Source organism: Rhincodon typus, chromosome 2, assembly GCF_021869965.1.
Source record: "Rhincodon typus isolate 14 chromosome 2, sRhiTyp1.1, whole genome shotgun sequence".
Classification (NCBI taxonomy): Eukaryota; Metazoa; Chordata; class Chondrichthyes; order Orectolobiformes; family Rhincodontidae; genus Rhincodon; species Rhincodon typus.
The window spans coordinates 109,131,352-109,142,568 of record NC_063333.1 but is presented as its reverse complement, the minus strand read 5'-3'; the positions used below and the strand labels follow the sequence as shown (position 1 = coordinate 109,142,568).

General features: G+C 42.1%; 1 protein-coding gene across 1 annotated transcript in view; it reads left to right on the top strand.

The window, feature by feature from the left end:
* The window catches only part of LOC109929826 (unconventional myosin-X-like), a 420,890-nt gene that overhangs the window by 84,709 nt on the left and 324,964 nt on the right, over nucleotides 1-11,217 (top strand). Inside the window, exon 4 of the mRNA XM_048608752.1 lies at nucleotides 3,499-3,686. Within this exon, the coding sequence (XP_048464709.1) occupies nucleotides 3,499-3,686 (188 nt within the window). The remainder of the gene's footprint in view (nucleotides 1-3,498; nucleotides 3,687-11,217) is intronic.

Genomic DNA, 11,217 nt, shown 5'->3' with positions numbered 1-11,217 from the left:
CCTAGACCCTTCTTCAGATTTTCTGAAGAAGGGTCTAGGCCCGAAACGTCAGCCTTCCTGCTCCTCTGATGCTGCTTGGCCTACTGTGTTCATCCAGCTCTACCTTGTTATCTCAGATTCTCCAGCATCTGCAGTTCCTACTATCCCTGATCTAGGACTCCCATGTTCCTTTGTGCTTCAGACTTCTGAAGCCTCTCCCCATTTAGAAAATATTCGATGCCTCTCTTCTTCCGATCAAAGCACATAACCTCATGCTTTCCCTCATTGTATTCTAGCTGCCACTTCTTTGCCCCTATCCTTTGCCTGTCCAAGTCCTTCTGCAGCCTCCCTACTTTCTCAACACTACCTCTCCCTTCACATTTCTTTGTGTTATCACTTAGCGACTCAGCAACAATGCCCTCAGTTCCTTTGTCCAGATCGTTAATGTATAATATGAAAAGTTGTGGTCCCAACACTGACCCCTACGGATCTCCTGTAGTTGCTTTCCTGTAAACAACCCCTTTTATCCCTGCTCTCTACCTTCTGCCAGTCAGTCAATCCTCTATCAATAGCACTAACTTCCTCTATGCTATGAGCTCTTGTCTTATTTAGCCTCCTGTGCGCCACGTTGTCAAAGGCCTTGTGAAAATCCAACTAGATCACTGAATGAGGGGATCTAATTCAGACATACTAAAATTCCAACAGGGCTAGACAGACTAGATGCATGGAGGTTATTTTTTCCTCTGGTTGGTGTTTAGCTTGGGGGGGTTGCTATTTCAGGATATTGAGTATGTCATTTAGGACTAAGATGAGGAAACAGTTCTTCTCCCTTTTTGGACCTTTAAAAGCATCAGAGTGTGGAGAGGAAGGGGATATGACTTAGGGAGACAGGATCAGCCGTGACCATATTGAATGGTGGACCATTCAGAGTGCCAAATGGCCTACTCCTATTCCTAGCTTCTGTGTTGAAAAGGGTTCATTTTATTTTCTCTGTCTGTAGGTTAAAAAAAGTCACTATTGTGGAAGAGATAGTAAGAACTGCCGATGCTGGAGTCAGAAATAACACAGTATGAAGCTGGAAGAACACAGCAGGCCAGGCAGCATCAGACGAGCAGGAAAGCTGACATTTCGGGTCAGGACCCTTCTTCCGAAATGGGTTTTTCCTTTGGTCTTATGGCCATTTCTGAGGAAGGATCCTGACCCGAAATGTCAGCTTTCCTGCACCTCTTGATGCTGCCTGGCTTGCTGTGTTCCTCCAGCTCCACACTGTGTTATCATTATTGTGGAAAATGTGCCTGGAAATTTTTTAAGCCTAATCTAGCAGACTGACAGAGCTACCGGACCGGATGACCAATACCCAAGAGCTGTGGAGGTATTAGAAGCATTAATTTTAAACTTTATTCTTTAAATTCTGGAAGACCCCCCCAGCAGATTGGAAAATAGCAAGTGTAACACGTTTTTTGTTTGAAAATGGAAAGAGGCAATTTCATTGGCAGCGGCTGCATCGGTGAGGTGGGCATGAAACAAACTCATGATGGTGGTGGAGTAGAGGTTGGGCTGATGCAGTACTCAGCGGCACTGCTGGCTTCTGCATTAACGAGGTCCAGTGAGGACTCATAGTGCTGAGGGCATTGTTGAAGGCGAGATGGTGCTGAAGAATGGCGACTTTCATTCCAGTGATGGCACAGTAAAGCGCACTCATGCCTGGCCACCAGGCCCATGGCGGAGCACTTAACAAGAAGGATGGTAAAGTTGAACACATTTTTTTCTTTATTTTTTTCCTGTCTTTCATATTCTATGTTTTGGTGTATTTTTCCATGTTTTAAGATGGTGCTAGAGTGTGGTGACGTGACACAACACTTTTCACTGTATTTTGTAACAAAATATGTGACAATAAATAAATGAATTCAAATTTAAGTATGGAGCCACTTAACATCTGTCGTAGGGAAATGACTGGAATCCATTGTCAAGGAAGTTATATGTATCCTGCTATTTTGTGACAAGCTGGAGTTAGCATGGTTTTGTGAGTTGGAAGTCATGTTAACAAACTGTTAGTTAATTTGGAAGTAATAAGATGAGTGGAGAGAAACCTGTAGATATGATGCACTTGGATTTCCAAAAGGCATTTTGATGAGGTGCCACGTCAAAGGTTACAATACGGAATAAGGCAGATGGTGTAACTGAATAAATGATTCATTGTCTAATAGCTGCATTTATTGACCGAGTCACCATACAGTGACCACTCACATTGGAATGGCAGGTAACGGGAAGCTCAGGGTCATTTTAGGGGACAAAACCTAGGTGTTCTGCCAAGTGGTTGCTCGGTCTGCACTTTGTCTCTCTGATGTAGAGGAAGCCACATTGTGAGCTGTAAATACAGTGGACTAGATTGAGTGAAGTGTGGGTAAATCAGTGCTTCACCTGGAAAGTGTGTCTTGGGCCTTGGAGAGTGAGGAGGGAGGAAGTCAATGGGCAGATGTTATACCTTCTGCAATTTGAATATGGGAAGGTTCAGTAGGAATGTGGTGTGATGTTGGGAGTGGACCAGGATATCGCGGAGGGCATGGTCCCTGCAGAAGACTGACAAGGAAGGGAGAGGAATATATGTCAGCTGGTGGCATCCACTAGAGGTGGAGGAAATGGCAGCTAATGAATCTTTGCATGTGAATGCTGGGGGATAATAAGTGTGTAATGGAAGAAGTAGTGGAAGCTATGTCATTATGTCTAAATAAAAGCTGAAAGAACTGCATATGTTGTAAATCAGAAATCAAAACAGAAGTTGCTGGAAAAGCTTAGCAGGTCTGGCAGCATATATAAAAAGAAATCAGAGTTAACGTTTTAGGGTTGGTGACCCTTCCTCAGAAGTTTTGGACCCAAAACGTCAACTCTGATTTCTCTTCACAGATGCTGGTTTTTGTTGTCTAACTCTGCTTTGAAATTTAGACAGGAAAATGGAGTTGAGACCACAACTGGATAAGCCACCACCTTATTAAATGGCGGAACAAACTTCACCTGTTCCTGAACTTGTACTTGAGTCTGGGTCTCCGTCCAGCATAAGAAGCCAAAAAAATGTGGGTTGTCCTGGGATTCGTCTGAAATCTGCATTCACTGAACTTCTAAAAGGGTTCTATCTATTTCCAATCTAAGAATTCTGGATGGAATTTTTGTTTATGTTGTAGTGATATGTTCCTGTTTGCAACTTTATTTCAGCTGGAATTGTGTAGTGCTGCACATCTATAGAATAATTTTTAATCTTGTAATAAATTCTCCACTAAGCAACAAATTCAGTCTTTAACATTGTCCTATGCAAACCCAGAATTCATTTACAGTCAATTCACTTAAAGGTGTAAGTTTCAGGAATGTAACTTTTAACTGAGGATTCTCTGTATTCATCTGTGTTAATTTTAGCTTTTTACGATTACCATCATCCTCATCATCAAACATTGTCTTCCAGGGTCTATGGTTTAGTAAGTATAATAGAATTTAACCAGTTCTGTTTTGTTTTCCTTTTATTTATAGACATACATAGGTTCCATCTTGGTGTCAGTGAATCCGTACAAATCAATTTCTGGACTTTATGATAAAACAAGTGTGGAGCGATACAGAAGTTATGACTTGGGTGGTAGGACACCTCACATTTTTGCCATTGCAAATGAATGTTATCGCTGCCTTTGGAAACGTAACGACAATCAGTGTGTCCTCATAAGGTAAAATGCCACTATTTCAGTAATGAATGGAGTTGCCTTTTGTGTTATTGTTGAAAACAGTTGGATTTAAGTACATCAAGAATTACATGACCTGTTTGTGTGCATTCCAAAGACTTTGACACGGACACTTCCTTAAATGGTACTGTTAAATGAAATAGGAGTGTTCAGTAGCTAAATAGAGACTTGAATTGGAGTTCATAGAATGCTTTTGACAAGTTATTTTCGACGATACTACACATGATATTCTGTAATGTAGCAGGATTAATGACCTCAGTAGGGAGACTTGTAGGGATCAGTGATTGAATTTTACATCCAGCTTGAAAGGTAAATGAATGGGTCCAAGATGAGTAACATAAACTTATAAGGCAACTATGTGGATATGAAAACTGAAATGGCTGAATTGAACTGAGATATCAGGCTAGGGGATAGAACACTTGAGAAGCGGTGGCAGATGTTTAAAGAGCTATTTCAGAATACTCAGCATAAATACCTTTCTACTGCAAAGGAAAATACATAATCAGATAGTTTGAGCAAGTGAACAAAAATTGAGCAGATCATGTGTAATATGGGAAAACGTGAAGCAGTTCACTTTGATAAGAAGAACATAGAATATTAATTAAATGGAGATTGGCTGCAGAATTCTGAGACACAGAAGGATCTAGGTGTTGCAGTATTCAGTCTCAAAGTTTGTATACAGATATAGAAATGGATTTAAGAAGGCTAATGGAATGCTATTCATTATTATGAGTGGAATTGAACATAATAAATATAGATGTCATGCTTCTTCGGCTATGGGGTGCATTGATGAGACGACATCTCAAATGCAGTGTGCATTTTTGGCCTCTCTTTAAGGAATACTCTAAATGCATTAGATGTGGTTCAGAGGAGGTTTACTAAATTCCAGCATCCATAGTGTTTTGCTTTTATTTACTTTAATTGACAACCAGATTGAATGAGTTAAAAACCAAAAGAACTGCAGATGCTGTAAATCAAGAACAAAAACAGAAGTAGGTGGAAAAACTCAGCAGGTCTGGCAGCATCTGTGGAGAGAAAATCAGTTAACGTTTCGGGTCCGGTGACCCTTCCTCAGATTGAATGGGTTGTCTGCTGAAGTAAGGTTGGACGGACTGGGGTTGTTTTCACTGGACTTTAGAAAAGTGAAGGGTGATTTGATTGAATATATAAGATCCTGAATAGCCTTGACAAAGATATGCATGGAAAAGATATATTTTCTTTTGCATGTCAGTCCAGATCCAGAAGACACTGTTTTAACATTGGAGATTTCCTTTTAGGACAGAGATAATAGGATTTTCTTTTCTACTATGAAGGTTGTAACTTTGGAACTCACTGCCTAGAAGACAGAGGAGGCAGGGTCGTTGATTATTTGTAAAGATTATTGGTAGTCAAGAGAAATAAACTTAGCAGGAACGGATCAGAATGGAATTCAGACCACAAGCCCCTCATTCATGATCTCATTAAATAGCTGAGCATGTTTGAAGGGCCGAATGGAATCAGGAGCAGTAGGATTGTCTGAATTACAATAATCTGGAAATAGATTTATTTTTCTCCAAATCGGATACATATAGTGGTTAAATTTCAGAGAGGATCTTCGGGGTAATTAGGAGGAAACATTCTAATTTGGGAATTTAAATAATGTTGCTATAACACAAAAACAAAGCTTCAGCTATTATTATTGTTAGAGCCTCTAATCAGTTAATGCCTTGAATTCTACCCCTATCTTGATATATAATTCGTACTAATGTTTGTGTTTCAGTATCTGCGAGCAGTAAATGCTAGTGCAGATAGTGTCTGTGTTTCAAATCAAGGAGCAATCTGAATGGACCAGATTGCAGTATGTTATGCCTTAATGCAGGAATTTAATTCACTAGTAGATTGTCTTCAATAATTGCTTTGTTTGGGAGAAACAGTGTGATTTTACTGCCACTTTGACAAAGTTTTGACATGAATAATTTTTTTTTAAAAGCTACACTGAGAACATGATAGACTGGTTAACAAAGTTAGATCAAGGAATACAGGGAGAACTAGCCATTTGGATACATTTTCAACTATGTTAATATCACCATCTTCTAAATTGGCAAGAATGGAAGTTATTTAATTTAGTACTTCTGCCATGTCCTTTGCTTCATTGAGTAATTTGCCTGGCTTGTTCCTTATGTGCTCCACTCTGTCCTTCACTAATCTTTTTATAGCAATGTATTTGAAGTACTTTTTACGATTAGTTTTTGCACTGATTTGCCTTCCTTTCATTCTTGGACACTGGGTTCCTCTGCCTTTCCTTTTCAGCGGTGGTGATCTTTCACAAAATCCTCAGTTTCTTTCCACCACCGCCCTCTATTATAGAGTCATAGAGATGTAGTGCACAGAAACAGACTCTTCGATCCAACTCGTCCATGCCGACCAGATATTCTAAATTACTCTAGTTCCACTTGCCAGCAATTAGCCCATTAAACTGTATACCCTTCCTATTCATATACACATCTAGATGCCATTTAAATATATATTAATGATTTGGATGAGGGAACAAAATGTAAAATATCCAAGTTTGCAGATCATACCAAGTTGGGTGGAAGTGTGAACTGTGACGAGAATGCAGAGATCCTTCAGCATGATCTCGACAGGTTGGGTGAGTGGGCAAATCAATGGGACATGCAGTGTAATTTTGATAAGTGTGAGGTTATTCACTTCAAAAGCAAAAACAAAAAGGCAGATTACTACCTAAATGGCTGTAAATTGGGAGAGGCGAGTATGCAGCAGGACCTGGGTGTCCTTGTGCACCAGTCACTGAAGGTAAGTATGCAGGTGCAGCAGATGGCAAATGGTATGTTGGCATTCATTGAGAGAGATTTTGAGTACAGGAGCAGGGATGTGTTGTTGCAATTATGCAGGGCCTTGGTGAGACCACACTTGGAATATTGTGTGCGGTTTTGGCCTTCTTTTCTGAGGAAGGAAGCTCTTCCTCTCGAGGGAGAGCAGTGAAGGTTTACCAGGCTGATCCCAGGATTGGTGGTACTGACGTCTGAGGAGAGATTGACTAGGTTGGGATTGTTTTCACGGGAGTTCAGATGAATGAGGGGGGATCTCATAGAGACTTGTCTAGTCCTGTTAGAATTTTACAAGGTAGATGCAGGGTAGGTGTGTCCAGAACCGGGGTCACAGTCTGAGGATTCGGGATAGGCCATTTAGGAAAGAGATGAGGAGACATTTCTTCACCCAAAGAGTGGTGAGCCTGTAGAATTCATTATCAAAAGAAGGAGTTAATGCCAAAACATTGAAAGTATTCAAGAGGAGGCTAGATGTAGTATTTAGGGCAAATGGGATCAAAGGTTATAGGAGAGAAAGCAGGGTTAGGCTATTGAGTTGGACGATCAGCTGTGATCATGAAGAATGGCGGAGTAGGCTTGAAGGGCTGAATGCTTCCTCCAGCTCCTACCTTCTATGTTTTGATGTTTCTATAAGTGTTGTAATTTTACCAGCCTCCAACACTTTCTCTGGCAGTTCATTCCATATGTGCACCATCCTCTGTGTGGAAAAAGTCGCCCCTCAGGTCCCTTTTTTAAAATCTTTCCACTCTCACTTTAAACCTGTGAGTTCTAGTTTTGAACTCCCCTACCCTGGGGAAAAGATCTTGACTATTCACCCTATCCTTGCCCCTCATGATTTTATAAACTGATGTAAGGTCACCCCTCAGCCTCTGACACTCCAGGGAAAATAACCCCAGTCTATTCAGCCTCTCCCTATGGCTCAAACCTTCTGACCTTGACAACGTCCTTGTAAATCTTTTCTGAACCCTTCCAAGTTTCACAACATCCTTCCTACAGCAGAGAGACCAGAATTTGAACGCAATATTCCAAAAGTGGCCTAACCAATGTCCCATATAGCCACAACATGACCTCCCAACTCCTATACTCAATGCACTGACCAGTAAAGGCAAGCGTACCAAATGCCTCGGTAACTACCTGTCTACCTATGACTCCCTTTTCAAGGATCTATGAACCTGCACTGCTAGGTCTTTGTTTTGCAGCACTTCCCAGGACATTACCATTAAGTATATAAGTCCTACCCTAATATGCCTTACCAAAATGCAGCACGTCACATTTATCTAAATTAAACCCCATCTGCCCCTCCTTGGCCCATCGGACCATCTGATCAATGTCCCATTGTACTTTAAGGTAACCTTCAGTGTCCACTATACTGCCAATTTTGGTGTTATCTGCAAATTTATTAACCATACCTTCTATATTCACATCCAGATTATTTATGTAGATGACAAAAAGCTGTAGACCCAGCATTAATCCCTGCGACACACCGCTTGTCACAGGCCTCCGGTCTGAAAATTAGCCCTCCACCACCACCATCTGTCTCCTACCTTTGAGCCAATTTTGTATCCAAATGGCTATATGTAGCCTGATGTATATTCTTCCTTTTTGTTGGTTCTCTTACCACCTACTGCAGACACAGTCTAGCAGCTGTACCCTTTAGGACGTGACGAGCTCAATCAGTAGTGCTGCTACTGAGCGCCTCTTGGTGGTGGATATTGAAATCTCCACCTCAAGTACATTCTGCACCCTTGCCACTCTCTGTTGCTTCCTCCGGGTGTTGTTCAACATGGAGTACTGTTTCATCAGCTGAGGGAGGTCAGTATGTGGTAGTCAGCAGGCGTATTCCTTATCCATGTTTAACCTGAGGATTTCCAGGGTAAGTTGCTGACAACTGTATATCACTCTGCTGCTATCTTTTCAGTTTGTGCTGCTGATGGGACAGGGTCCCTTTTGGAGGGTAAGTTCTTCAACTAATTGATTTTCAAGTTAATTTATTTTTTTAAGACCATATAAATTACCATAGAGATAGTAAGAACTGTCGATGCTGGAGTCAGAGATAACACAGTGTGGAGATGGAGGATCTCAGCAGGCCAGGCAGTATCAGAGGAGCAGGAAAGTTGACGTTTCGGGCCGGGACCCTTCTTGCTCCTCTGATGCTGCCTGGCTTGCTGTGCTCCTCCAGCTTCACACTGTGTTATCTATAAATTACCACAGGATTGGAGTAGAGAGGTGAACTACACTTGTAATGGTTCACTCTGAATTTCAAGTAAACATTGGCTCTGTTTCTTGCCTTACCAACTGGCTATTAGGAGACTGGCAAATATGACCACATTCTGTGGGGGACCCTCCGGGATTATAATAATAGTGTCTGGGATATTGTCTGTAAGCTATGATTCCATGAGTATGACAATGTCAGACTGACAAATCAGACTTGTCTCCCAATTTTGATACTAGCCCTCAGATGTTAGTAAGGAGGACTTTGTAGGGTTGACAGAGCTGTTTCTGCTATTTGTCTTTTCTAGTGCCTAGGTGAGTGCCAAGTGGTCTGTCTGGCTTTATTTCTTGGATTAGACTTCATAGAATTGATACAGCTGAATAGCTTACTCGGCCATTTTAGAGAGTCAGCCGTATTGCTGTGGATCTGGGGTCATATGAGGGTCAGAGCAGATTTTCTTCCCTCTGCACCAAATGAGTTTTTCTGACAATTGGCAGTGGTTTTGTGGTTATTGTTAGATGCTTAAATCCAGGTGTTCATTGAATTCAAATTCCACCATCTACCATTGTAGGATTCAGATCTGGGTCCGAAATATTAACTGAGTTTCTGGATAAATAGTCTAGAGATAATACTACTAGGCTATTGCTCACAGAAGGTGGTCGTATTTGTCAATCTTCTGATAGCCAGTTGGCAAAGCAAGAAACCGAGCCGATCTTTACTTGGAATTCACAGAGTGAGCCATTAGAAGTGTTATTCACCTCTCTACTCCAATCCTGTGGTAATTTACAGTCTCTCTTTTTAAAAGAAAAACAAATTAACTTGCAAATCAACTGGAGATAGCAAGAACTGCAGATGCTGGAGTGAACACAGTGTGGAGCTGGAGGAACGCAGCAGGTCATGCAGCATCAGAGGAGTAGGAAAGTCGCTGAAGAAGGGTCCCGACCCAAAACGTTGACTTTCCTACTCCTTTGATGCTGCCTGACCTGCTGTGTTCCTCCAGCTCCACACTGTGTTCACTCTGAATCCAGCATGAACAGTTCTTGCTATGTCCAAGTGACTTAACCTCACTGCGAAGCCTCTTCCAAGGATGCCCACCTTGAAGAAGTTGTCTTCCTCCCTCTGGAAAGACCTCCAGTGGATCTCTCTCCCACTGCAACCCACTGGTAATCTCCTTTGTCATGAAGCCCTTTGACCATATACTTACTTAAACAAACCCAGTACTACAGCCACATCTTCTTTCTCAGAATCTGCCTATGCAGCCAGATTATCCCCAATGGACTCCAAACAACATTCAGGCTATCGCAATTTGACCCAAACCACGACAACCGCAATCTACAGTACATCCAGAGCCCCCAAAATCGTTTTTTTCTGCAGATCCTCAGCTCCACACTCACAGCCATGCACAGGCATCTCCTCACACTACAGTTAACCATACCTCAGCTCCAAGCCCCTCTCTCCCAGACCTGCAAAGGACCCCTTCTCTTTTTCATTCTGCGCAGGATCTATACCCTCAACCAAGGCTTTTTCTCCACCCTATCGGACGTCAAGGACCATAAGTACACTAAACTCGCTTCTGCTTACCACCAAAAACAGGCCTTCTCCACCACCCCAGAACCTTCCTCTCAATTTGCCCAGTGCCATTAACAATGCGGTTGCCTTTGCCTCTCCTGCTGATGCCATCAACTACATAACTTCTGCCGACACCGTTCACGTCACTTCTGCCACCGACTACCACACTGCTACCGCGACTACACTCCTGAAGAAGGGTCCCGACCTGAAATGTTGACTTTTCTACTCCTCTGATGCTGCCTGACCTGCTCTGTTCCTCCAGCTCCACACTGTGTTCACTCAACTTGCAAATCAAATTTGTTGAAGAACTTGCTGTCCAAAGGGACCCTGTAATGAACAAGCCAAACACTTTAAAAAAGCAAACTTATGAAGATTAATTTGAAGTACCATATTGGGGGAGATGACACACTCCAGTTTGATCTCAAGTTATTGTCCAGTCACATCCTACTCGCCTGGTTGTACTGAACTGCAATTGACACAATTAACAAGGATTATCTATTCAAAGGTAAATTTGTTTGTAGTTATTTTTCCCTTTAATCTGTTTTCATATGTATGACCCATCTTGGGGTCAGGAGGGACTTGAACTGGATAATGAGAGCTCTATCCTGTTCACGGTATGATTCTTTTCTTATGATATGGCCAATATTTGCAAGGTGGTATTCACAGGTCATTTTTAATTGGCTCGAAGGCACTTTGGGGCGGCATGGTGGCTCAGTGGTTAGCACTGTTGCCTCATAGCGCCAGGGACCCGGGCTCGATTTTAGCCTCGGGCGACTGTCTGTGTGGAGTTTGCACATTCTCCCCATGTCTGGGATAGTAGGAACTGCAGATGCTGGAGAATCTGAGATAACAAGGTGTAGAGCTGGATGAACACAGCAGGCCAAGCAGCATCATAGGAGCAGGAAGG